Source organism: Amblyomma americanum, chromosome 8 (assembly GCF_052857255.1).
Source record: "Amblyomma americanum isolate KBUSLIRL-KWMA chromosome 8, ASM5285725v1, whole genome shotgun sequence".
Taxonomy (NCBI): domain Eukaryota; kingdom Metazoa; phylum Arthropoda; class Arachnida; order Ixodida; family Ixodidae; genus Amblyomma; species Amblyomma americanum.
Window position 1 is genome coordinate 8,739,889 of NC_135504.1, and position 25,739 is coordinate 8,765,627.

Sequence of the window (25,739 nt, forward strand, 5' to 3'; positions counted from 1 at the left end):
GTCTGCTGCAGTTTGTGCGCAGCCATGTCTGTTGACGAGCTGAACGGGAGCGCTTTGAAAAAAAAGTAAGCGAGTGCCGCGCGCAAAATACGGAATGCGCGTTTACGGAAGCGTTCACGCCGCCCTAGCAGCAGTTTAGAAGCAGTGCGGCTTACGGCAAGCTCCGTTCGACGCGTCGAGGCGATGTCGAGCGGCGAATTCGTCAACATCATGAACACCGAGCGATGCGCGCCGACGGGGGAGGTCCCAGCCCCCACGGCGTCACCGTAGCAGATGTGAGTGCATCTCTAGCGTAACGCGCAACTTTTCCGACGACTTTTGGTTTCTGTTCGTCGCTCTAACGTGCACTGATTGCGCGAAAGTTGTCCGCGTGCAGATTCTAAGCGAGCTGGTTGTGTTTCCGGCGGCGACCAACTGTTGAAGCCCCGACTGGATTCCGTGCGCGAACAAGCGCGCAGCTGTAGTTTCGCTGCTTGATGCAAGGCCGCCTGTGAAACGGGCAGCCCGACGCCTCACGCTTTTGTGCGCCGGTCATCGGTGATTGCTGCCAATGAAGTTGAGACTGCGTGCAACCTTGTCCGAAATTACTAAAGTACGTAGTGCGCCATGAACTGCTTCGTATTCGTCATAGCTTTCAGTCTGGCGTTTAGCAGTGTCCAGTCAATCTGAAATAAAAGTTCAGCTCACGGCTGCTTTCAATCATAGACTCTTTTCAGAGATTTGATTGCATAATTTCGTTCGCAATTATGTCACGTATTGATGCCGGCGTCCGTAACTTGTGCTAAAAGAGGACCGTGTATTGTCCAGACCAGGCAGCGGAGTACTGTTTCGTAATGGGCGACATTTGCGGACCTATTTCATGCAGAGTTTAGTTCGACCGTCAGGGACCAAATGTCATCTAGGCTGAACCATATGCGCGGCTTGCGTTTGCAAATGGCCCCCTGTGCTTTTATACCTGTATTGATTTATCGAAATTATTGATCAGAAGCTGAGGTTGCTGCTGTGCACTCATACTGGCGTAAACAAAAGTTTGTGCTTCAAGTTCTCTGAATTACTCTTTGTGGCACCCATAAATTTTTTGTATCTCATTCGGTCACATTGAAATGTGTAGTGCACTGTGGATGCTTTACTATGTTGAGGCTCATTTTAGGCAGTCATGATGTAGAGCTTAGGCTGAGAAAGGGTTAGTAGCTACAATACCCAGGGGTTAAATGTGCGTTCACAGGTTCCATCCATGGCTGCAATGGCCATATCTTGACAGACGTAAATGTAAAAATATTCTGAGCTAGCGTCGCATGTGAATGAACTTCTGATGATGGTTGAAATTAATTTGTACGTCCCCTTAACCTTGTGCAGCCTTTTCACGTAAAACTGCGTAACTTATTTCAAGAAAGTAGTGCCAGCTTAGTAGGCGTCTGCTGTTGCTCAGGCATACTGTGAGGCAGTGTAGTCGCTTCATATCTAAACGTTGCTGTAAGTGCTGGCAGGCAGGTGTTCCACAGCTGTGGCTTCAGGCCTTCTCAAATGCCATTAAGTTTCCGTACATCCCTTTTTCTTTTTTTAAACATTCTGCACTGTCTCTCGTTCCAGCTGTGCTATGAACAGTAAACCTGAACCACGTGCTGCTTCTCATGGAAGCTAACGAAAGGATAGAGGAAGTGGAAAAGCTCTGAATTGAATCTGTTTCCATTATACAAGCACAGCATGTGTACGAACTAATTGTTTTTCTTTTTTTGCTCACTGTAGTAACTGAACAAAAAGCCTTGTTGTGTCTTTCAGAAAGAATGAAATTATCTTGCTTTGTGTTATCTAATCAGTTATCTGCTGCCAAAGCATGTCAGTGTGCAGAGGAACAAAGGGAGGTACTGAAGCTAGAAACGGATGTTTACAGCAGCACAATACAAAAAACACTGAAGTCCAGGAAGTGTTGGGCTTTTATTGGTATGTGAGGACAAAAAAAGGAACAGTAATATGAAATGCAGCAATAGATAGCTTGTGGATGCCTATTAATACACTAGAGGGGATAAAGTGGTTGGATGACATGTGCAACTGATCTGCGAAAGCAGTGTGTATAATAATCAGCACCTAATGGTACCTATAACAATCAGCCAGAAATAGCAAAATGTTTTGTTTTTTTAAAGGGTAAAGAAGTCAGCAGAAACGCCTTACATTTGACTGGCATTGGAATAATTTGAAAGTGGGGGGGGGGGGTAAGCAGTGTTTGTTTGGTCATTTGGTGAATGGAAGTTTTTCAATCGCATTTATGGGTTGACCTTGTTTGGGCACAGTTGTAGGTTGGTACTCCTAGTTCAAGACACACCTTAATTTCCAGTATAAAGTCTGCTCCTGGTGTATGGTCCGCAGGGCCCGGTTTTTGCAGAAAAATAATTTTTTTGCTGGATTGTTTGCATCTAATACATGGCCTGCACGAGCAAGGTGTGCAACTAGCACATAAAGATATATGAGCAGGCACACTACAAGTATTGCAAAAAAACTTTGCTATAGAATAAGCTTTGGGAATTTCGTGCCATGTTTGGAGAAATTGTAAAAAAATGCATTGGCGATCAATGTCAGTGGTGCGGCAGAGTGTGCATTAACATCAGCGTTTCTCTTGGATGGAGCAGCCGCTGGCGCTGACAGGTTCAGATCATGCAAGTGGGTGGCGTGATCCAGTCTGTCAATCAATGTGTGACCTGCCGCACCCCCGCTCCCCAACCTGCCACCCATTGCCTCTCGCCCTTTCTTCGTCTTCCTCCTCTACTTTTTAGTGCGGTAGCACTACTAGGCACATTTTCACATTTTTGTCATATATACATGCATAGTGCATGAAGCCTCTTTGTGGCAGGCTGCTCACCTGCTCATCGGGTGGTTAGCAACTTGCCATTTGTAACATGGCAGGGGGGTGAAGGGTACACCTGTGGGAAGGTCTTCAAGATAAATGCCTTCAGGGCAAAGGCCTTTAGGTCAAACATCTTTGAGATGAAGACCATGTGGTAAAGGCCTTTAAGGTGATTGCCTTCATGATATATGACTTCCAGGTAAAGGCCTTTAAGGTAAAGGTTGTTTGGTGAAGTACCTTTAGCACATAAGGACCTTAAAGGCCCGTCGTAACGAGTGCTACTGCACGATATTCTGTACTTAGCCATGCTAAACCGTCTTCTCTTTTTTTTTTTTAACCACCACCCATTGCCTTCCACTCTCTTTGCACCTTCCCACTCCCCTCCTCCACTTTCAAAGGAGAGGGATGTTTCCATCTCTCCACTTTACCACCTGCCAACTGAGGCTGCAGACAGACAGATGGACAAACTTTTCTGATATGGAGGCTATAATGCTGACTCATTGAAAACACTGCAGAGCAAAGATTTTCAACTTTCAACCTGTACGGTTGCAGGCTGTATGCCAAAAAAACAGTATTTGTGTATAAAAATACAGAAACTGACATTTAAATAAATACAAGCTAGTTAGGAAGTTATTGACTTGCTGTATAGGAATCGAATATGTGGTGTTTTAAACACCACATTTATTGAAATACAAGACCAAATGAATGAAATAGTGACATTGTTAATGCTTTTTAATTAAAGTTCATGATGTGACACTGATGTGTGAACAATTGCTTAATGTGCACTTTGGATGGTGCTGCATCTGATACTGTTCATTCTATTTAGTTAAAATTAAAAGTTTGTTTGAAAACATCTTCATGCACTATAGGAAGGAGGCTGAGGCTGAAAGGCCTAGCGCCTCACAAAGGCTTTCTTCCTCTTGATATGTCTAAAGCATTCAAACAGCAGGAAAAAAAAAGAAGCGCAAAGCAGCATTTGTAGCACAGGTGACTCAACGCTTGTTGTCAAAAAATGTTGACAAAAGATTATGCAGTCTGGGAAGAATGCGTGAATAAAATGAAAGATTGGCCAAAGAGTACAGTAATGTTCAGGCAGCTGAAAATCGAAACATGTTTCGTGCTGTAGCTTTTTTTTATCATGTGGCTTTCATTAGCCAACTTACTGTGTGCCTAACAAGTAGCCTTAATTTTCTGGGCAGGTGTCGACGCAGAGACTAGTTTGGAACGCGCCTTTGGGCCAAATTCTGCGGTACAAGAATGGCTGCACTACACAGCCTCATCCGCCGTGCGTCCGACCTGTTCCGGTCGACCTCGACGACGCCGCAGCAACTAAAACCACCCGCTGCTGATGGAGAGGTGGTCTTCTGCAAGAACAACGTGTGCGTCCACCCCCCGGTGTCCTCCAAGAATGGCGTGACCCATCACCCCGGTTATCTCACCATTAAAGTTCACCACGATGAGGTGCGTTCACTGAGCTTCGTATCACTCGCAGTATCCATCATTATTATCCCGCTTACGTCCATGGCGGGACAGAGGCCTCTTCCATTTGTCCAGTACTAGCGACGGCCACAGTATCCATCCAAAGGTAAAAGGGAGCTTTGTTGCACAAATGATCAAAGCGGAAGAAACAAAAGACGGGTGGCTGCTGTTGCTTTACTGCACGTCCAATTCAGGGAGTACTGCTTTGTGCACTGTGCATTACATTTATTGTGCATAGGGAATCTGCATGAACGTAAAGAATGATGCCCCGCTGCGAAAACAGTGCATCTGCTACTCTTACGAGCTTGTGAATGCAAATGTGTGAATTACGTTTCGAAAATACTGTGGTGTGTGCCTGCAGGTTCTTGGCCTTAGCCTGCGCCTGAGCTGGATTCCCAACGCGTCACTCAAGAGAAACCCTCGCAGCCTCGAGAACCGCACACCATGCAGCTCACCCTGCCGAAGCCCCAGCGTCTGCACCAGCGTCTGCCCCAGCCCGACGGTCCATCACCGGTTCAGGCTCAGCTCTAACGATTCAGAAATCCAGCCAGCAACAGATGACGGCTCCACGTGCTATCTGTGAGTGCCGATATCTTGGTGAAATTTACATGCAGCAGTTGTGCGGTTTGATGAGCACCTTTCAGTCACCTCCTGCAAAATATATGCATTACTGTGTGGGGAATTTTGTCAGAATTGCGATTTTGGCAGTGCAGGCAACGTAAGAAAAAAAGTGCACACATGCTTATCACCTAGCATGGCATGTGATAACATATTCTATGTTTTATTAGTATGTGTGCTATCTTTTACTTTCGAATTTGCCTCAGAGACGTGGTGTTATTGTCACAGTGTTTTGTTTCATCACCGAGTACACAACTGGTACCAGATTAGTACTTGCAAAGAGTGAACGTTTAAGCCTGTTCATGATATGTTGTGCCTGTTGGTAATTTTGCTGGAGCCTGATGCAGTCATAAATAGGGATCAGTCAAAATCCCTGCTTTCTGATTTGCGAATAATTTATTGTTGTTGTCGAGGCTGAATTTGTTTGGGGAGCACAGCTTTTGCTGTTGAACAGTTTGTTCTCAGATTCATCTCACTGTACTTTGTTTTGACTGCCATAAGCTGTGTCTGATGGTATCACTGATGCACACCACAGATTAAATTTACAATGTGCACAGTTGAATTTAGCTACTGCTTGGAAGTTGAGAAACAGTCAGGCATCACTGTACGTTGCATGTCGACATTATCCTTCTGAATAATAGTGGCTGCTGATGGGCTATTTCAGTAAAGTTTTTTGAAACTGGTACAGTCGAAACCCGCAATAACGAAATCGCCGGGGACAGCAAAAAAATTCGCTTTCGCGAGAATTTCGTTGCCGCGAAAATGAGACAGAAAAGATAGAAAACAGCCCGCAAAAAGAAAATTTATTGCCAAAAGTCAGTCAGCTTAGTTTGCCGAGCCTTGCCTTGCAGCAACTTCATGGTTCTATTCTCACACTGCAAGAAGTGATCCATTGCCACGTCGTCGTCGTGTGCGCCTAAGAACGACCGGATCGTGTCAAAGGCGTCCAACACATTCCTCGGGTTCGGGTTTACCGTCTCTCCATGTTGTGGACCTTGGTCCTCGGTGTCGTCAGTTTCGCACACGTTTTTTGGCTGGCGGAGACATCTCAAACGCAAACGTGCGGACTGCTGCTCATACACACCGCCACCACACACAACGTACACATGTGCACCGCTCGCAGGCCTAAAAGTGCAGCGCTGATGATCTAGTGTCGCCCCCTGATGGTGTCGCTGCGAGGCTGCCTTCCCTGAACATAGCCTCCGAGATAAACAACCACGCGGAACCGATCACAGAGGACACGCGCTGCGCCGGTATGGTGGCTAGCACCGGCTCAAGGTGGCTAAAGTTTTTAAAGTTGTTCCGGCTGCAAGGTTGCCAGGCGCCAATGCTCTCGCTGTAGCCACGCAAGCGCGCTATTGCAGTTTGCTCAATTTGAGTGCTTTTTTGACGCTGTTATTCATAATATGGGAGACAGTATGCGGACCGACGCTGCAGCAAATTTCGTTATCGTGGGATTGCGGTACAAAATTGTTTCGTTACCGAGAGATACGAAATACATTGGCCCCTATGGGCATTTGCCGGGATCTCGGAAATATTTCGTTGCGGCGAGAATTTCGTATTCTCGAGATTTCGCTATCGCGGGTTTCGACTGTACATTCATTTTGGCAAACGCAGGCCGTTATCGTTCACCTTCAGCTGTCGTTCTGGGGAGTCATACATACTGTGCACACTTCGCAGTAATAGCTGTGAAAAATAGCTTCGACTCCGAGTCAGTTCAGAAGCTTTGAAAAGCCCAGTGTAACTTTCATGACTGTGTTGGAATCGTAGGTTCGTAAGAGAGCTACCAGTTGTCTTACATAACACGAGAAATACAGAGGAGAAGCAAAAAGGTTTTTTTTTGTTTGTTGTTTGCTTTTAAAGTACACATCCTCGGTCTTATCCCCCTGCAGTCATGAATCATTATTCATTGAAAGGAAAGTTTTCAAAATTTCAAATTTTTGTTAAGAACAGGCCTAGATTTATTTATTTATTTATTTCACAATACTGCAATAGGCAGGAAAGGGTACAAGAGGAGCGTCTTTACTGAGCGCTCAAACATAGCGACATCAGCTCATTCGACAACGGATGATGGCAGACACAGTTCCATTGCTCGACTGTGTGTGGAAAGAATAATTTTTGAATTAGTTCGGTCCTTGCAAGAGACAGGAGCACTGCTTTGGAATGGTTGAGGCGTGATGGTCTTTTCGGTGAGGGAAGCAAATGTTTACCTCTTTGAAAACATGTTTCTGAGGATAGATTAAAGTATAGGAATTTTAATTTTGCTGCATCTCGTCGAGCTTGGAGTGGCTCCAGTCCAAGCTACTTCAGCATGTTAGAAACTGATGACATAGGCCTTTAATCTGACAAGATAAACCTTGCTGCAATTTGCTGGATCAGCTCCAGCCCTGAAAGATTTGCACAGAAGGAAATTTTACCATCACCGATAATTAATTGTGCAGTTTTCGTTAGGACTTTGCATATCCACTTTGCGACCCCTCACTGCTCTCAGAAAGGGACTCAGGAACAGCGGGGCCAAGGAGGGTGGTTGCACCCCCCCACCCCCTTCATAAAAAAAAAGAAAAATTCTGCACAGGGGGTGGTATCCCCCTAGTCTCCGACTGTTTGTGTTAAATGTAAAGCATAGTGTGGCCGAGCTAGTTGGCTTAGTTTCATGTAGTAGTTAGTCTTAAAGGTTTTTGTTTGAGTAAGTTTAACCAGTCATGTTCCAACAGAAGTCATTGATTGGCTGAATCCTATTTGTGGGCACAAATTTGAAACAGACTGTGTGCAAATTTTTAAAATGTAATCATCACTTCTCGTGCATGCATGTTTATAAAGGTGGCCATGTCAATATAAGTTTTATATGCATTAAACAAATATAGCTTTGAACAGTACAGATAAGAAAAATATAAATAATTTTCAATAAATATTTAACCCTTTGAAACGCCATTTCTTGCTTCATTGAAAAGAAACATTTTCCTGCCTAAATAATGTATTCAGGAATTAAAAAAGACCATTTTTTAGTTTTCCAGTGCTAAATACTAGTAGATATTTTCTTGCAGGGATGTGCAAAATTTCATACAAAGTGTCATGTTTGATGAAAATAGTGACATCGAAATGCTGTGACCTATCAAGTAAACACCCGAAGGATTGTGGCAATAATTTCTATTTCAAATGTGCACATTATGCTTGAAATAGTGAAAAAAAAAAATGATGTTACTATTGGCAGAAAATTATGTCTTCACCAAAATGGCGTATGACGTGCTACCGGGCTCACTGTTTGCAAAATTTTTTTTACTGCATTCCCTGTTATAGCATAAAAAACCACCCTATTTACCACATGAAAGATGCAAAATTCATCTGAAATAAAGAAATCACTGCTAGGGGCAATCACTCTCAAGAAAAGCTGCAAGTTTGCTTTGTACACAATTGTGTACATAGCGTGTCAAAGGGTTAAATATATAACAACGAATAAATAAACTAAAAAAAGTTGCTCATCTTGCCCCCCACCCCATCACATGCACTAAATAAAAAAGTTCCTGGGCCCCTGCTTTCAGGGCCTCGGTTGTGCTGCTTTCGAATTGTTTCTGTGAGAAAAAGCCATTATGTAAATGATTCGGCATATTTGAGGCCCTTCAGAACAGTGATGCTAGATAGACAAGCAAAGAAAAACATGGTGTCTCTGAACAACACAGGTGCGTATATAAAATGCAAATTAGTCCATCATAAAAGCAGTTTTATGCATTCAGTTTACTTGCCTGTCTTGAGTTAGTTCTGTAAAGCTTGTCAAAAAGGGTTCTATATGTAAGCTCCAACCATTACATCTTATTGTAACATTACCAAAACCAACACAGGGCAAGTTACGCATGCATGTAATGACAGCAGGAGATATCTGACGAGGCCCCTGGCTACACTCGATGGTGTCAGGTGCTCCTGAACGCCAGACACCGTTTTTCTTTCTCCGCCACCAGCACGCTTGGCATTACAGGAGCTGTGACCAGCAGAGCGTCAGCTCAGCCGTCTCAGACATGGGGAGCCCCCAGGAAGAACAGGGCAGCCTGGATTCATGGACGGCTAGTGACCAGGCCGAGATGACAGCCTCGACTGCAGGCTCCCCTCCGGGATTGCCGCTCGATCCCAGCAATGGTGACCTCTGCTGTTCTGGTACTGCGAGTGCTGTCTTGTCTAAGCTTCCCAGCTGTGAGGACAATGGCAGTGCTTCGGGTGTGGACTGCAATGGATCGTCCTTCTCGGCCATTGGACCGGAGGAAGTGACGGCAGCTCTGGAGTCCATGATAAGCGGGCTAAACCAGATGGATGCAGGCAGCAGCAAAGGTGAGTGATGGTTAAGGCACCTAACTTTCCGTGGGGGAAAATTCCAAATTCGGCGGATGCAGAATAAAAAATCTGCGAAATTCCATGGGAAGCACAAGACACATGAAGGAAATGTGCAAGTTTATTTTTTTGAGCACATGCCTGGCATGCTGCAGAGGTCCATTTTATAAGATTGAAGGTGGCTGTTATAACTCAGCATCAAGTAATGTTTCATGCTATCTTCACTTAAAGATTAATGCTTGTTTGATAAAAGATCTGCATAATGACTGCAATGAAAGAGAGTGTTGGGTCACTTTTTCCATTCCTTTCCTGCAAAATGGACGCAGCATCGAAATCTTCACTTCGGCGTCCTACTTAGAAAGAAACAATGTGAGGTGTGCATCACTGGATTTCAGTTCTCGAGCAGATTTCAGGTACACTTGCCACTCAGCAGCTATACTGGCAATTCTTGGCTAAATACAGACGCGCTTGCAAACTCCAAACTTTTTTTTTGTTGTTCTGTAGTTCCTACTGTTGTGCTAACAACAGTTGTATGAAAAAAATGAGAAGTTGCCTGCCAACACAAAATTCCACAAAAAAATGCTTAAATCATTAAATCCGTGATATTTCGCAGATGCATGCAATCACGGGAAAATATGTTGCCTTAGTGATGGTGCTGCCATGGTTGGTCTCTTTTATGTACTTTTTTAAGCTCCTGCTTTCTTGAGGGCATATGCTCCATCATTATAAGATGTTAAAAATAATATTCACAGGTTAGTCAAGCCAGTGAAACATTATGGTGCATTTGATGTGTCAAGCTGATTCTAGTCACTTACACATCGACTGTAGCTGCACATCAGCATCTAACAGGCTATTAGCATTACCTATTCCTAACCAAGTACACGAAGCAGATGACAAGTATAGGTGCATTTGATGTGTTTGTTAGCTTTGACCACACTTGTTGACGTGATGTTCTCAGCATTTTAGTGGCCTTATAAGCATCAGTAATCACTGCTTCTGGAAGCCAATCATCCAAGTGTAAATATTTATTCTACAAATAAAGTGATCACTCAATCAGTTTATCTTCAAATAATTTGAAATTAACTGTGGCAGACTCCTATTTGTATATAAATTACTGGCTGTTGTGACTTTAGTAATATGTAGTAACAACAATAATTGGTTGCGCCTAAAAGAAAGATGCAGTAACAGTCGCACTTCTCGGTGGACACAAACGCGGCCGCACGGTCGGGTTCGAACCTGGGAACTCCGGATCAGTAGCCGAGCGCCGTAGTGGAGGTCTCCCGAATAATTTTTTACCACATGGGGATCTTTAACATGCACTGACGTTGCACACCACATGGGCACCTTTTGCACTTCGCCTTCATACATGAACTTAGCTAACCACTTGGTTCCTCTATCCTGCACCATATTTTTATTGGAGAGTATGTGGCCAGCACACCATGAGAAGTTTAACAATGCAAACTAATGGTACCGATGCTCTGTTTTTCCTTAACATAAAAAGTTTATTGCTGTTGTTTGGCCACAACTGCAGTGATAGCGGTCGTATTGTTTTATACGTTCTCGGTGGCAGGGGCTGAGAGTTCTACCGACCGTGGCACAGCGAACACAAAGGAGGAAGCTGTGTCGCCCACAGAGAACGGGGACATCATGCCAGCCGGCACCGAGAAAGACAGGGCAGCCATGTCTGATGCACCTTGGAAGGATGCGGGGGATGTCAGGGGTGGAGGCGACACGCTCTACAGCCAGCCGTGGCATTCGGAATGGAATGGGAGTGTCGAAGAGGTAAACTTTCCGGAAGCCCGATTTTCTTTTCTGTTTGTTTAGTCACATTTTTAGATTTCCTGACTGCTTTTTTGTTGATTTCTGTTTCTTCTTTGTCACCTGGCATGTGGGAGATGGAGGGCGGCATGTAAAGAAAATGGGGGTTGGTAATACCCTAGCTAAGCCTGGGCTGTACGCATGATGCGAAGAACCGATAACTGGTGGTGGAATTGGCAGGGACAGAGCGGTTATCTCCGGAGCAAGGCTCAGATAATGACAGTGACTGAGAGGCGATATTGACGGGCGGTGGGCTTAATAATTACCGTCATAAATTACCTTTGTATGGATGATATTTTTCGATGGCTTATTAAGGTTTTATCACCATTTTATGGTAGTATACTCCAAAGTTTCACTCTGTGTTTGCTAACCTACAAGACAAGGCTTGTTTTTATTTTCTCTTGGTTGCTTGCACCCCCATTGTAGCAGCCCTTTTTCTTGCACTGTTCGTGAAGGGTACCAACTAGAAGTGAGTGGTAGTAGCTTAGCAACACGAAATGTGGAGTGTTTTTGAGAAGCTCCAAAAAGGTAGGGTAGGACAGAGAGACTGCATTCAATGGCACATTCATGTATGCTCAGAAGCTGTGCAGTATCAAAAGCTGCTCAATTTCTACTTGGTCAAGAACTTGGTGAGATGAAAAAGGTGGTAAACGGTGCTAGGCGAAGTGTAATATCAATACACGCTGTTATCGCACTCTTGTCCCTGTCAATATGAATGGCCTAAGGCATTTTTTTTTTAAATATGCCATTGGGTAGAAGTTTGGGTCCACTTTTTCATTCTGTAATTTTCATAGCATTTAGCATTTCATAGCCTTTGCACGATAACCTATAGTTGCCAATTCTACACAGCATAGCATAGAACAGTGTCTTGAATGATGCCTTTTCTAATATATGCTTACATGGCATGAGTGTCACACATCTCAGTTGAGCTGAAATTTCATAAAGTGCTACTGTTAGAATCATTTTCGGGAGGAGTAAAATATATAAGTACTCTTTTGCATTGGTTGCTACTGGCAGTGATTACTTTTTCTCTGGATTTGATTTTTGTCTTTCACCTCATTTTTACTTTCTTTCATTGCCACTGCGATTGGAACAACGGCCCTTCCATCAACTATCGATGCTCCCTTAAGTGTCGAGTGTGTGGTTGAAAGTAAACAAAAAAATTTGGATGACACCTATTAAGAGTTGAATGCAAATGCGTTATCTGGCAGCCGCTGCTTATCAGCAGATCCAATCTGCGGCCACGTATGGGGTGTGGGCTGGTGCCAGTTTGCTGCTTATCGACAGCCACCATCGGCTGCCTCGCGCAGGGTGGGGATGCCGGTTCTGCGCGTTGACATTGCAGGCACCAAGAGTGATGCGACGGAGCCGCGCAGCAAAACTGCAACCACGCTGTAGCATGCCTGATATCTTGTTTGTTTTGCCTTTATTTATGGTGTGATGCATTGGTTTCAATTTTAAGTCGACCCTCCACTTCGGATTTTCAAATTTTGAAAAATAGGTTGACTTACAATTGTGTAAATACGGTAACTCGCATTATACCATCAAGTGAAACCTGTGTTTTGCTCGGCATCTTTATTTCTTCAGATGTATAGAGTTGTGAAACCGGTGGGTTTTCAGCGTTCAACTGATGGATGGAATGTCAACAGTGCTTATTCGTTGACTATTTTTCTGTTGTCACATGTGCAGCTGCCATCAAGCAGCCAAGCCAAGCTGCAGCCAGAGTCACTTCGGAGCATGACCGACTCCGGCATTGCTTCCGGCCCTGCCATCATGGTGAGCCGGCACAGTGGCTGCTCTAGTGCCGACCTGGCCACCTGTGAGTCCGGCCGTAGCAGTGGACTCGCTTCGTCGGGCTCCTCCGAGGGGCCGGACTCCGGCCAGCAGAGTCCTTTGCCTGGTACACACTTCTGCCTTGCTGATCTATCTAAGATTGGTTGTTCCTGCTTTCGTTGCAACTTACAGTGTGAATCCGTCTCGAGGTATTTTATGATATCCCCTTCAGGTGCTGATTATTATCTGATTTTGGGGGGGGGGGGGGGGGGGGGGGGGGGGGGGGGGGGGGCAGGTGAATTTTTAAGTTTTCAGGCTTGTGTAAGGATAAAGCCAAGAATCTGCAAAAGAAATTCTCACCTTTTTTCGATGATTAATTATACATTTTTGATGCTCTTGCAGATCCTCATACATCCATCTTGAGACGTAGATCTCTTTTTCAAAATGGCATTCCTCTGGGCCAGTTGGTATGATTCCATCTTTGGGCCATCGTGAACTTTGGGATGCACGAACATAGAGAGACACATTGCCTTTCTATGTCAGTGCGTCCCAAAGTTCACGCTAGCCTAAAGATGGACTCTCTTTCAAAGTATCAATCATAGCATACATACTTCTTCTGATTGATTCCTTTCATTATATATAAACAAGCCAGCACATTTTAGGCATATTATATAGCTCATGCTTGCAAAAAAAAGCTAATGAAAACATGCACTCGCTGGAAGGACTTTGGTGTAGGCCAGTTGGTATGACATCGTGAAGAGCAAAACCGCAAAACAGGACGGGACTGAGGCAGGCGACAAGGCAGGCTGTTATGCTCTTCATGATGTCACTCGCTGGAGCTGTACCAAAACTACTGTGAAATATGGAGCCAACTATTTTCTGAAAACAGTTTATGGCTGGCTTTGTTTGTTTCTACACATGATTTTTCAGGTCTCAGTACATTTTATTTCACCCTGATTTGAGGATGTTGCACTTCGTATAATGCAAGGAATTTGATAGTGTTCATGTTGTGTCTGCAAATGTGGACAGCAGTGGCTGAAGGAGATATTGCAAGTCTAAAAAGCAGTATTGTGAAATACAGGAACACGTGAAATGACAATCTTCTATAACATTTTGTTTGGCCTGTAATATTTGGCAGTACAAAATTTAGGCATTGCAGTATTACATACTAACGGCACCGAGAAAAGCAAGCTAAATCACCAGTGGGATGAAAAAGCTACATAAGAATCTCCAATTTCTTGCATGCAATTATTGTAACATAATGTACTCACATTCTGCACTGTGTCCATGAAACTGTCTCCTCCAGAGAGTTTTTGGGGAAAATGCTGTTGACAATGCAGCTACATGCAGCTATCGGAGTCCTCGACTGAGGACCCCGCCCACGAGGACCGGTCTCCCAGTCACCCATCCTAAATAAACTTTTTCATTGCCACCACTGGCCGAGTAGAACTATTGTATGACCATGAAATTTTGCTACTCTTAGACTTTAGCACCCTTCCCACCTTATAAACAATGACAACCATAATTATTGCAGTTCTTTCTACTTAAATCACTCTATATTAATTTTGTCCTTCAGTTCACCATTCCATTTTCGCCACTGAAATTTTTTAGTGCGTTTTCTACTCTTCATGGAACAAGTGGTCATTGGAACTCCTGAAGCAGGGACCCCATTTAAACATCCTCTTCAAAGCAGTTTATTTTGTACTTTGCTGCTATAGTTTAGCAAATTATGCAGTGTGTATGTTTCAGTTTGGTGCTGTGGCACAGCACGAGAGCACTGCAATGGCAGCGCAGTGTGTAAACAGGGAGGGATGGGGATGTTATGTAGCACACTGTAACAGCTATCACTGCTTTTTTCCATTTTTTCCATTTTTCCATTTTTGACAGCAGGATTTTAAGCAGATTTCATGCATTCATCTCGTGCAGGAGAAGATGGCTCAAGTCGGCTTCTTGGGCGGCTACGATCTGGCTCACGGTTCTTACTGGAAGAAGGCACACCCGAGCAGCTGGCACACGCCCGCAACCTGAGCTTTCCGGAAAGCGGCTCCCTGAGTGGGCGGGGCCCCTCACGGCTGTCCATGTCGAAGGAGAACCCGTGCGGACTGTTCTCCGTTGACCTTGGTCAGTACTGCAACATGGGGAAAGGGTGCTGGGGTTTTGCCTCTGGACTAAACTGTCTGCTGTGGAGTGTTGCCCACTCCTACCTGAGTCACTGGTAGTCACTGAGCAGTGTTCTAAAATAAAATAAGTAAATAAATGAACAAAGGCTCAGATTTGCATTTTCGTGTACAGAAAACTTTCTCATAGGAATGTTGAATGTCATACGTCAATGCACACTGTGGCATCATTCAGCAGCGAGGTTTGTGGATGCAAACAACACTCTGTGCTTGGCTCACCCATGAACAGGCCAGATGCGCTCCCTTAGGCTGCTATTCAGCAACCGCGAGTGCACGTGTGGCCAGCTCGTGATTGCCAGCCGGGAGAGCCAGTACAAGATCTTCCACTTCCACCACGGAGGCCTGGAGAGGCTGGCGCCCGTACTTGGAGACTTCGACTTCCTCACGCGGGGCAAGAAGACCAAGGTGGGCAAGTCTTCCGTTCTTTCTGGGGAAAGTGTGGGTGAACACCGCGTGCATGCAACCTGGCCGAGATCAGGGCCAGTATAATGCACATTCTAAAACCGATTCCATTTCATTCATTTTTGTATTTCCTGATCTTTGTCATTGGCTGAAGCAACGCCATGTCCTTGCTATTACTGGGTTTGAGCCAGTCCCGAAAAGTGAAAAAGTGGCATGGCACTGATTCAGCTGATGACAAAGGACAGGATATATAAAAGGGCGAGCGTAGCAGGGGGCGGCAGAGTGTTAGGTGGGTGGACGAGATTAACAAGCTTGCGGGGATACAATGGCCGATGGCCGCAGCTGGCAAAGAACAGAGTTAATTGGAGAGGCATGGGAGAGGCTTTTGTCCTGCTGTGGGCATAGTCAGGCTGATGATGATGATGTAATATAAACACGAATGAAATGAAATCAGTTTCAGAATCATTATAGCATATATGACACATTCTAGCAACATCTGCATCACGTCTTGGAAACATCTGTGACATGTCCCAGAATATGCTGTAGTGCTCTGTCAAGCATGTCTTGCTGTCACCTATCTTCGGTGGCTACATAGACTGAATATTCTTTTTTCTTGAACTCTAGGCTTGCACAAATATATGGTAGCTTTTTGGTTTGAAGCAAGTTCGAAGTGACTGTTTAGGCAAAATGCTAGAGACCCCATGTACTCTGCGTTGTCAGTGCATGTTAAAAGAACCCCAGGTGGTCGAAATTACCCAGAGCCTTCCACTACGGCACCCCTCATAGCCTGAGTCGTTTTGGGATGTTAAACCCCATGAACCATGAAAATACTTCTGGATTTTCTTTTTGCCCGCTGCTTATCCCATTCACCACCATTCCATCTGTGGTGTCTCTTTGCAGAACGAGCACTGCCCGTATGACCACTTCTCGGTGTCTAAGCCCCAGGTGTCAGCCGAGGAATGCCACCCAGAGGAAGGCCTGTACACCACACCGGTCGATGAAGAGGTCTGGCGACAGTACATGAATGACGATGGAAGCATCGACGACGATTTTCAGCTGCGCAAGGTGGACAGTGCTTCTCTCTTGGGCTTCCCTTTGCCATTTATGAAACACTCAAGTTTCCGAGTGCGGAACGCTTTTAGCCAGCATTGTTCTTTTAACTTTTCATTGAGACATTGTGCCCCCTTCAATCTATGTTAATGTTAGAACCTGTCTGTTCATGTCCAACTGGTTCGAAGCAAGCCTTGCACTCAGTATTTGCAAAACTCTCTCTGTGAGTTCTTGAACGCTGCTAGCAAACATCATTTCTTTGTTGGAAGCCATATAAGAGAAAAGAAGGTTGTCATATAATGACCACAGTGTACAAGCAGAGTGACTGAGAATGTTGTTCGGAGCATTCACCATGGTTGCTCAGTGGCTATGGCATTCCGCCCGCTGAGTTCGATGTTGTGGGCTCAATCTTGGAGATGAACTGCAAAAGACGCTCATGTGTTCGGCAACGTCAGCGCATGTTGAAGAACTCCAGATGCTAAAAATTGATCCGCAGTCGTCCTCTAGGGCATGCCTCTTAGCAACTCCATTGCTTCAGGCTGCTGGGATGTTGCTGTACGAAGTGAAGGACAGTTTATCTACTGAATAAATTTTTAGTGGACCGTTTAGTCTCCCGAAGCAATGTGTGAAAACTGTTCAGTTTGCACCAACGCAAAGTGACCTCCCTTTATCTGGTTATGGTTGCATGCATAGCATAGTAAATGTCACTCACACTTCTTATTGATGCATTTGTGTTGTGGGTGCAACACGTGCGACCGTTTATGATTCTGGTCAGAAACTTGCGTACTGACATTGGTACACACTGGTGAGACCCAGTAGTTGTCGTGGTAAGTAATGTTGTGGGCAGAAAAGATCTTGTTTAGTGTGTCTGCCCTCAGACGCAGAATACAGTGACAGTGCTAATACAGTACAAGCATTAGTCTTTACAGTGGATTGCTTTGCATTGTCTGACTGCAGGCAATCTTCTTCAGAGGTTTGGACCCAAGGCTTCGAAAAGAGGCGTGGCCACTCCTACTGCAGCATTATGCCTTCTCATCGACATTCGAAGAGCGGGAGCAGATCCGTAACGATCGATTTCTCGAGTACCAGGATATTCGCAAGCTAAGGTAGTAGTCACACTCATGCGAAGTTGCCACTCTGGCAATTGGTGGCTTCCTTTTTAGCCAGTGTATTTCAGCGGAGAACATTTGTCTGTGCGCAGAGAGCGGATGAGTCCGGCAGAGCGCGAGGCCTTCTGGCGGAACGTTGAGTGCACCGTGGAGAAGGACGTGGTGCGCACAGACCGGACCAATCCTTTCTATGCAGGCGACGACAATCCCAACATCGAGATCATGAAGTGCGTGATGCTTCTTTATTATTATTTTTTGTAAACTTTGTTGCGCGAAGGTCTGTCGCAGCTTTTTAACCGGACCAGTTCTGAACTTCCACCCCTTGTATTGAAAACCGTTGATCCAGAAGTTGATCAACTCGACACAGGATTGCATGATTAGGCAAAACGTGCCTACATACAGCATCAATCTGCCATTTTTGCTTGCATGTTAAGTGTATTGACAGTGTTCTCAAAATCAGTTTCAATGCAGTGTGATGTGTTTCTGCTTGCACAAGAACATATAGAAGATGGCTTGTATCGATGGGTACGGTGCTCTAGTCACAAAGAGGCCACTCTAGCCAAAAACAGAGCTTTTATAAGCTAGAAAAGAGCAAGAAATGTAATAAAAGTGTTGAAATCTATTTTTGGGGCGTGGACCGTAGAGTACAGTGCACTGCCATTCACTTCAAAACGGGGGTAACCCACCCTTTTTTAAGGATGTCACACGTTTGAATCAACTGGTGGGAAGATTTTTAAATCCAAATTTGTCGGCGATAAATACCTCTTTTGGTGCCGGACAGATGTCAGCATACCCAAGAGTAGCCGTGAAATGAATATTTACTGAGAACAGTAATTGATTGGAGTTTTGTTTATAATGCTGTGCAAGGCATTAGTAAGTGTAAATCGTCATGTGGAATCTGTGCACATGTGGTAAATAATTTAAAGTTTAGTTTCTTCTCTCATGTTGTTTCGGTTTTGGGTTTGGTTTCAAAGTTAAAAGGTGGCTGTGATGTCAAAGTTAGGTCGTGTGAAGCAAGCAAAAAGCAGTCGTATGATAGTTTGTTCATTAATCGTCATTCTGGATCTTGGAGTGGGCTGGCACAAGAGTTGTAGTGACTGAAAGTGTCAAAGTAGCAAGTATGTGTGTGACCTGAAGTAAACTTTAACGTTGAAGCCACCAGTTGGCTGTTGAAACTTAAACCAAAGTGATGTGAGAGGAAATTGAAATACCTGTTAATTATTTAACCAGGCGTAGATGAATTCGGCATCGTGAACAATGTACACTAATGTCTTACGCAGAGATGACTCAGTGGTTAAGTGCTCGGCTTCTGACCTGAAGGACGCGGGATCGATCTCGGCCATGGTCATCGCATTTCGATTGAGGCGAAATGCTGGAGACCTGTGTACTGTGTGATGTCAGTGCACGTTAAAGAACCCTAGGTGGTTGAAATTATCCCGAGCCTTCCACTATGGCATCCCTCATAGCCTGAGTCTTTCTGGGACATTAAACTCCACAAACCAACCAACCATCATTTTAAATAACAAAACGCGCTACCAAAAATTAATAAAGAACATCACCATATTTTGAGTAGGGGCTACATGTACTTGAAGAATGGCATTATTTTTCAAAAAATAATGCCACACTGTTTCGGTAGTAGTAACAGTTTAAAACAGTTTGTTTGCAGTGCCAGGGAGATTGACCGTGTACTCTTTTGTGCTATCTCCTGGGTATCAGGAACATCCTCCTCAACTATGCGGCTTGCAACCCGACTCTTGGCTACACCCAAGGCATGTCGGACCTCCTGGCTCCCGTTCTGGCGGAAATCCAAGACGAATCTGAAGCCTTCTGGTGCTTTGTGGGACTCATGCAGAGGACCATCTTCGTCAGCTCCCCCAAGGATGGTGACATGGACTTGAATCTGGTCTGCATGCCTTCTGTCTGTGTTGTCGTGTCTCCCGCACACCACGGTTGCCCAGTGGCTCAAAAGTTGTGGTGCTCTGGGGACCTGTTAGCTTTTCTGGCTTCTGGCCTAGTTGCTGTATATGAGGAATGCAGAGAGTAACGAGATCAGGGGACTGACATATTTACGCATATTGAAGGACAGTTAGGTGGCTGAAATACCTGTGATGAGTTTTACTATACTGCGTCCCGTAGCCTGGGGTTAACTTGTGCACTTAAGAGTACAATGATTCTATTTGATGAGCAACTCCAGGGAGTTTCTTGAGGTTCACATATTTTCCTGAAACTTGTGCTTAAACGTATCCTTTCCATCTTGATAATGTTTGCCATTTCTGGTAGTTGTGTGGTGCTTGATTTCTGGGCAAATCAGTTTTAAAATTTCCTGTTTTCGTGATCACGGTTAAGGTGATTTCTACAGACAACACTGCATTTGTGATGTTGCAAACATTACCTGTATGTTGATACTTGCACCTAACTTGTTGAATAAATTTATTAGTACATTGTTAGCTGTTACTGGTTCTTAACTCAATTTAGTGCCATCATCATCGGCATTTGTGTCTACACTACAAACACCCACAACGATTGGTGAACACAATGTGATGTCATTATAATGAAGTGATTTCATGTGTGACAGTGTTATAGTGGAGATGCAACATAAATTCTTCCCTTTCATGCCAGCCAAATGGGAAAACATTCATGTTGCTAACTCGTAACTGCCCTGTGAATTTTTTAACTTTATAGTTGGTTATTTCACAAATTTCATGACTCAAGTCATCGTTAGAACTCACTTTATAGCCTGTCAATGTCCGCATGAAATCTTTTTCAGTAATGTTTATACAACTGAGTTTTGGGCTGATGTTTTTTGCACTTTTAAAATTGTTTTTACTTGGCATTCTGAAAAATGGATTGTTGCAGTGAAAACATGGGACTCTTAAGAAATGTAATAGGATCGTGAACTCAAAATGAAAAAAAAAAAAAAAAGCTGACTGCCTGGTTACCAGTGTGTAATGCGAGATTCAGCAACAGCAGTTTATTGGTGATTAATGTGTCATGTGCCTGTCTCCTTTGCTCTTCTTTTCTCCTTCATGTTGCACCAACGGCGCAGAAACAGGAGATGTGCCTTTGACAGCTCTCGCTGTAAAATGTTGGTGTTGCCCTTGAAATGCCTTAACGTCTTCCACCTGCTCTTGGCACAGGAGTACATGCGGGAGCTGCTGCGATTGATGACTCCGCGCTTTTACGCACACCTGGACGAGCAGCGGGCGCACTACCCAGACGCCCTGGAGCTTCTGTTTGTGCACCGCTGGTTGGTGCTGTGCTTCAAGCGAGAGTTTGCCGAACCTGAGGCCCTACAGATGTGGGAGGCTTGCTGGGCGCGTTACCAGACTGATTGGTTCCATCTTTTCCTGGGCGTGGCCATTGTGGCCCTGTACGGGGCCGATGTGGTCGACCAAGGCATGCGCCCTGATGAGATGCTGCTCCACTTCAGCTCCCTGGCGGGGCACATGGACGGAGACCTGGTGCTGAGGAAGGTGAGTCACAACGTTATTCTACATACAGCGTTTTCTGTCCACGCAGCCTTCGAAAGAAAAAGCACGTTGCTCTACTACTCGGCTTTAAAGGGACACTGAGGAGAACTCTATCAATTTTTTTGTTAGCAAAATCTGATAGTTCGCCATTTCATGGCTTTGTTGCCGCTTGTCCGGGTGCGAAAGATGCATTTATTTCAAAGAAATTTGGATTCGAAGTTGAAAAAGTTTTTCCCGCCCCTCTGATTCAAACTCGGGAACTCTTATGATGCCACGGCAACTCTTACGACGTCACAAAACGGAGTGACATGAATCGTGACGTAAACGCAGACTCCGTGATTTCTGACGGCTAGCGGTGCGGTGCGCAACCTTCCTTTGCAAGCCTCAGAGATTCGTGACTTCCATGAAGTAAGGAAAATTCCTCCAAGGTGGCGCCTCTTGTCCAAGGAAGTCACCACGCTTGTACTTGCGAGATTGGCCTGTGGCGGCGATACCTGTATTTTGGTTCTTGCTATTTTCTACATTACAAGAGCTTTGTTTTCAGGAAGAGTGGCATTTTTGTGATCAGGAGCTGCTATTCTATGGACACAAGCCAACTTGAATTTCTCCTCAGTGTCCCTTTAATAGCAGGCACAAGTCACTTGGTGTGAATCAGTGACTTAATGCTCTCAATAAAAATTTGAACATGGCCTTGGGGCAATTTCTTGAAGGTAGTGGATAAGGCCTTCTTGTCAACTGGGCAGTCAGCCAATGGTGATGCCCCTCCAACTTTTCTTTCACCACCATATCATTGTCTCGAACAAGTCTGGGCAATTTGCCTTAATGCTGCAAGTGGTGTGACATTCAAGCGAACTCCGGTCTCAGACCAGCCATAGTCCCAGGTTTTGATACCTGCCCCTGTATAAGCCCTGTACAAGCCCCATATTGACCGTATATGAGCACCGTGTGTGATATGGGAGGGAGAGCTCAGATTTGCATTTCTAGTGAACGAATCGGCTCATAGCACTAATCCACATTGAATCTGTGATCGCTAACGTTGCACGCAGGCCCGCGGCCTCCTGCACCAGTTCCGGCTGCTGCCGCGCATACCTTGCTCGCTGGCCGGCCTGTGCGAGCTATGCGGGTCGGGCATGTGGGACAGCGGTCACGTGCCGGTCGTCGAGTGCCGTGGCGGCCATGGCAACCAGTCCTGTCCACACGGGGGCCACGACCCTGTACTGCTGTCTGGCGAAAGCGCTGCAAGCGACAACCATGTTCCCTGATCTTCGGCCAACGCAGCGCCGCCTGGCAGCTGCATGTTTCCTTTCCTCCGCTTTGGTGACGAAAAGGAGTGGGAGGAAAGTAGTAGCGATATTTTCTCATCATCGAGAACCCCGGTGTTCTGGTGGGCTAGAGATTTTCTTTCGTAAGGGAGCACACTGAGTGCTCTAGCCGATTCGTGCTCCGTAGGGAGCAAGCCTATACGGGGTGTGGCATCACTATGAAGACAGGTGTAAATACGCATGCTGCCTGAACTGCTAGCTTGTTTGTGCTCCAGCTTTTCACAGATGTAGCAGCCAGCATTCATCTTTGACGACGAACAAGTTTTATGACAGTGTTTTGACGTAACATTCAAAATTCATTGAAACGTGTGCCAATGCTTGTTTAAATTTTAACTGCCAAGCACTGCTCTGTATGGGATAGATGTAGTGCTATTTGTTACAGAGAAAGTCAGTTATCTGCCAAAAAGGACTGTCAATGTGCATTTGGTCTATTTCTTTAGCAACGTTTTACTTGATAAGCTTCGAACCTCTGCATTTCCATTCTGTCATAGCCGATGAAGATTAATCTTTTTATTCTAATAAGGAAGTAAATACTCACTGACGTCCACCCAAGTGCAGCTGTACAGCTACGAAAAAGCTATACAGCTTCCACAGAAACTTGAGTCAAAAGAAAAATTAATCCTGGTTAGGGGTTCGAACCTGGGACGTTTCACCGGAGCAGTTGCTCTACTAACTGAGCTAACCGGGACTGCTAGCATATGGTAGGGCGAGAGCGAATTGATCAATAACCCGAAGTGGGAACAGTGTTGGTCAAGTGTCGTATGTTTGAGCAACATTTTTTTTTTTATGTTAGCTAATAGCTGCCAAATAAGAAAACATAATGCAATTTTATGCCATCTCTACCACCAATCATCACATCTGTGCGAAATGCGAGCACCAATGAGCCTGCTGTTTTAGAATGCATATAGTGTTTGCACCTGTCTTTGTTAGGAGCCCCACATTCTGTACAGGTCAATATGTTTGTCCATAACAGCTGTTTGGTTTTAGGTGACACATACATGGTTGTAAAGCAAGTTCCTTGCGAATTGTCAAGACTCATTGGTCTTGGACACTAATCATTAAGGCTCAAAAGATCTGCTCTTTAATTTCTCTTGTCAAGTTTCGCTTTAGCCAAGGCTTCTTGCCTACCTCTGTGAAGATAGTTAATGCTTTGGTGTATCTTCAAAACTTTGCGCTAGCATGGATATCTCAAAAGGTTCTTTCAGATGGAGTTGCGTCATGCCATTTTTTGTACTCTTTGTTGGATATCATGTTTTGGTTCAAGCCCCTGCATGTGCAGCAAGTGATGGTTATGTGCCAGCGGTAGACTTAAGGGTAGGGGCCTTCCTCACCTCTAAACGTGAAATTTTACTCAGGAAAATCATGCTGAAGCCCATGTTTTCAACAAAGCCAGTCCTGTTGTGCACATAAGACCAACACTGACTTGATAGTTGCTTTGTTCCTTTCTGCATTTGAATTCTTTGTCAAGATTGCCTTATGCACTCTATTAAGAAGGCACACCTGTGGCTGTATCCATGTGACTAGAACACTGCATGTGCAGGGCATGTTGTTGTCGTAAAGTTCATATAATTCCACCTTTTTTTTTGTACCCATATCACAAGGGCTTTCATTTTAAGCAAGGGTGAAGTTCCTCACACCTACCAAGTGTACCAAGCAAATCGCATTGTTCTTCATCGCCGCTTCACAGACAACAGGCGGAAGTGTTCTTTCCAATATCCTGGCGCACTTAAAAAGTACTAACAGCTGGTGACCCTACCAATACTATATATATCACTGAGTCAGTCCAGTAGCCCATTGGATATTTTTGAAAAAGGTGTCACGACTCGTATTGTGGACCAGCGCAAAATGGACTACGGACTTAGGAAAGAGAATACGACACGGGTGCTTTGTCGTCTTCTCTTTCCTAGGTCCATTGTCCGCTTTGCACTGGTCCACAATATGAATTACTTCCAACTTGCCCAACACAATGTGTCACGACTGCTTTGCAGATCCTTCAGATGCTGTCAGTTTTCATCTGTTGCAGCAACGAAGTGCCACACTGAGTATTTCTGGCAGTTTGGAGTATAATGTGAACAGACTAGATACACAGTCATTGATTAATAAGCCTATTTATCAATTAGTGATGACATTGCTTATGTTTGACACTAATTTTCCTCTAGGTATGCCATTCTAGCCGAGCTGAAAAAAACAGGTTGTGGTTTCCAGCATGCTAATGTGCATCATGCCGTCTAGTGGAAATCCTGCATTGCTATAGAGAGGTCGCCATTAAATGGAGATCTATAATGCAATTAGCATGTTTTGGTACCTCGTGTGGTGGTATTTAGTTAGGTTAGGTCTTCGTAATTATCAGCGGCAGGAATTTTTTTCAGCAAGAGGGTGTACTGCCTCCCTCGGCCAAACCACTAGCTGGTCAACGGTATTATTTTACCATTCAGTGAAAGCAAAAAATTTTACTGAGTGAAAGGCACCATGGCATAGTCTGTTGCTAGTTGCTAGAAAGGTGAAATGCTCATCATGGAAACCTGGAAGGCCTTTTTTTTTTCACTGGTGCCTCACTGTTTGGTTGAGATGTGAAGAACTGTTTTCTTGGCCTAGTATTTCTGCAGACAGTATACTTTAATTAGCTTTGGGCCAAGCAGACAAGTATTGCTAGATTGTTTAGTATTGCACAAAAAATTTTCGAGCTTGGTTGTGCTTAGTGATGCAGGGAGGAGGAGGGTATTAAGAAGGAAATGACACGGTTACTGTCATGTGAATACCCCTGCTTCTCCTTGCTCAGTGCTTCATCAAGTGATCGCTAGGAGTGTCGCGGTGATCCTTCTTCGCTGCTACTTTGGGACAAGCCGCTTGTCTTCTCCTCCGCTCAATTAGTCAGCGGCACTACCGCTAGGGGCGCTGCAGTTTTACGTGGACTTTGACCATCCAAAATCACTAGAGTGTAGGTCACACAGCTCTTGCTGTGAAACCAACCGTACACGACATGCCACGTTACAGTGAAATTTGAGTGGAGGCTGGCCGACGACCTGGCTGTACTCGGCGACAACTTTTTTTTTGGCAATGAAGAGAAAGCTACAGGGGCAGAGCGTGTGTAATTGTGTCACTTTGACAATAGTTTGGCCGTCTCAGGATGGCCGCTTGGCACGTTGCTCGCCACGCGATTTGTTCGCTCCATCACTGGTGTAGCTGGCACCATTTATAGAAACTTCATGCCTAAATTATTTGTTGTAGTCAAAGAAATTGTTTTTGGCATAAATTTATCATTTACACTCTGCTGTTTATGGTGCAAATAGTGAGTATTATCAAATTGGTTGTTGTTTGTTGGGGAAAGGAAATGGCGCAGTATCTGTCTCACAGCTCAGTGGACA

At 44.8% G+C, this 25,739-nt stretch overlaps 1 protein-coding gene across 3 annotated transcripts; it reads left to right on the forward strand.

The window, feature by feature from the left end:
- On the forward strand, positions 1 to 22,976 carry TBC1D16 (TBC1 domain family member 16). 3 transcript variants are annotated; one of them, XM_077633786.1, is made up of 14 exons: positions 1 to 275; positions 4,039 to 4,300; positions 4,680 to 4,897; positions 8,907 to 9,253; positions 10,824 to 11,035; positions 12,761 to 12,971; positions 14,771 to 14,965; positions 15,251 to 15,426; positions 16,324 to 16,488; positions 17,431 to 17,579; positions 17,675 to 17,809; positions 19,299 to 19,485; positions 20,720 to 21,055; positions 22,099 to 22,976. In XM_077633786.1, exons 2-14 carry the CDS (start codon positions 4,097 to 4,099, stop codon positions 22,312 to 22,314), a joined length of 2,751 nt encoding a protein of 916 aa, XP_077489912.1. In that variant the 5' UTR covers positions 1 to 275; positions 4,039 to 4,096; the 3' UTR covers positions 22,315 to 22,976. The 3 variants fall into 3 exon arrangements, with proteins under 3 accessions (XP_077489912.1, XP_077489913.1, XP_077489914.1); XM_077633787.1 differs by lacking the exon at positions 1 to 275 and adding an exon at positions 515 to 592 and having other exon boundaries at positions 22,099 to 22,452; XM_077633788.1 differs by lacking the exons at positions 1 to 275; positions 4,039 to 4,300 and having other exon boundaries at positions 4,763 to 4,897; positions 8,890 to 9,253; positions 22,099 to 22,452.
- Positions 22,977 to 25,739: the final 2,763 nt, after the last annotated feature.

Bases quoted from the DNA above. Each gene is read 5' to 3' on its own strand.
- TBC1D16 (XM_077633786.1), top strand. From the start codon at position 4,097: ATGGCTGCACTACACAGCCTCATCCGCCGTGCGTCCGACCTGTTCCGG. The intron at 15,427-16,323 runs GTGGGCAAGTCT...GTCTCTTTGCAG, and splicing joins CGCGGGGCAAGAAGACCAAG to AACGAGCACTGCCCGTATGA. The intron at 19,486-20,719 runs GTCTGCATGCCT...CTCTTGGCACAG, and splicing joins GTGACATGGACTTGAATCTG to GAGTACATGCGGGAGCTGCT.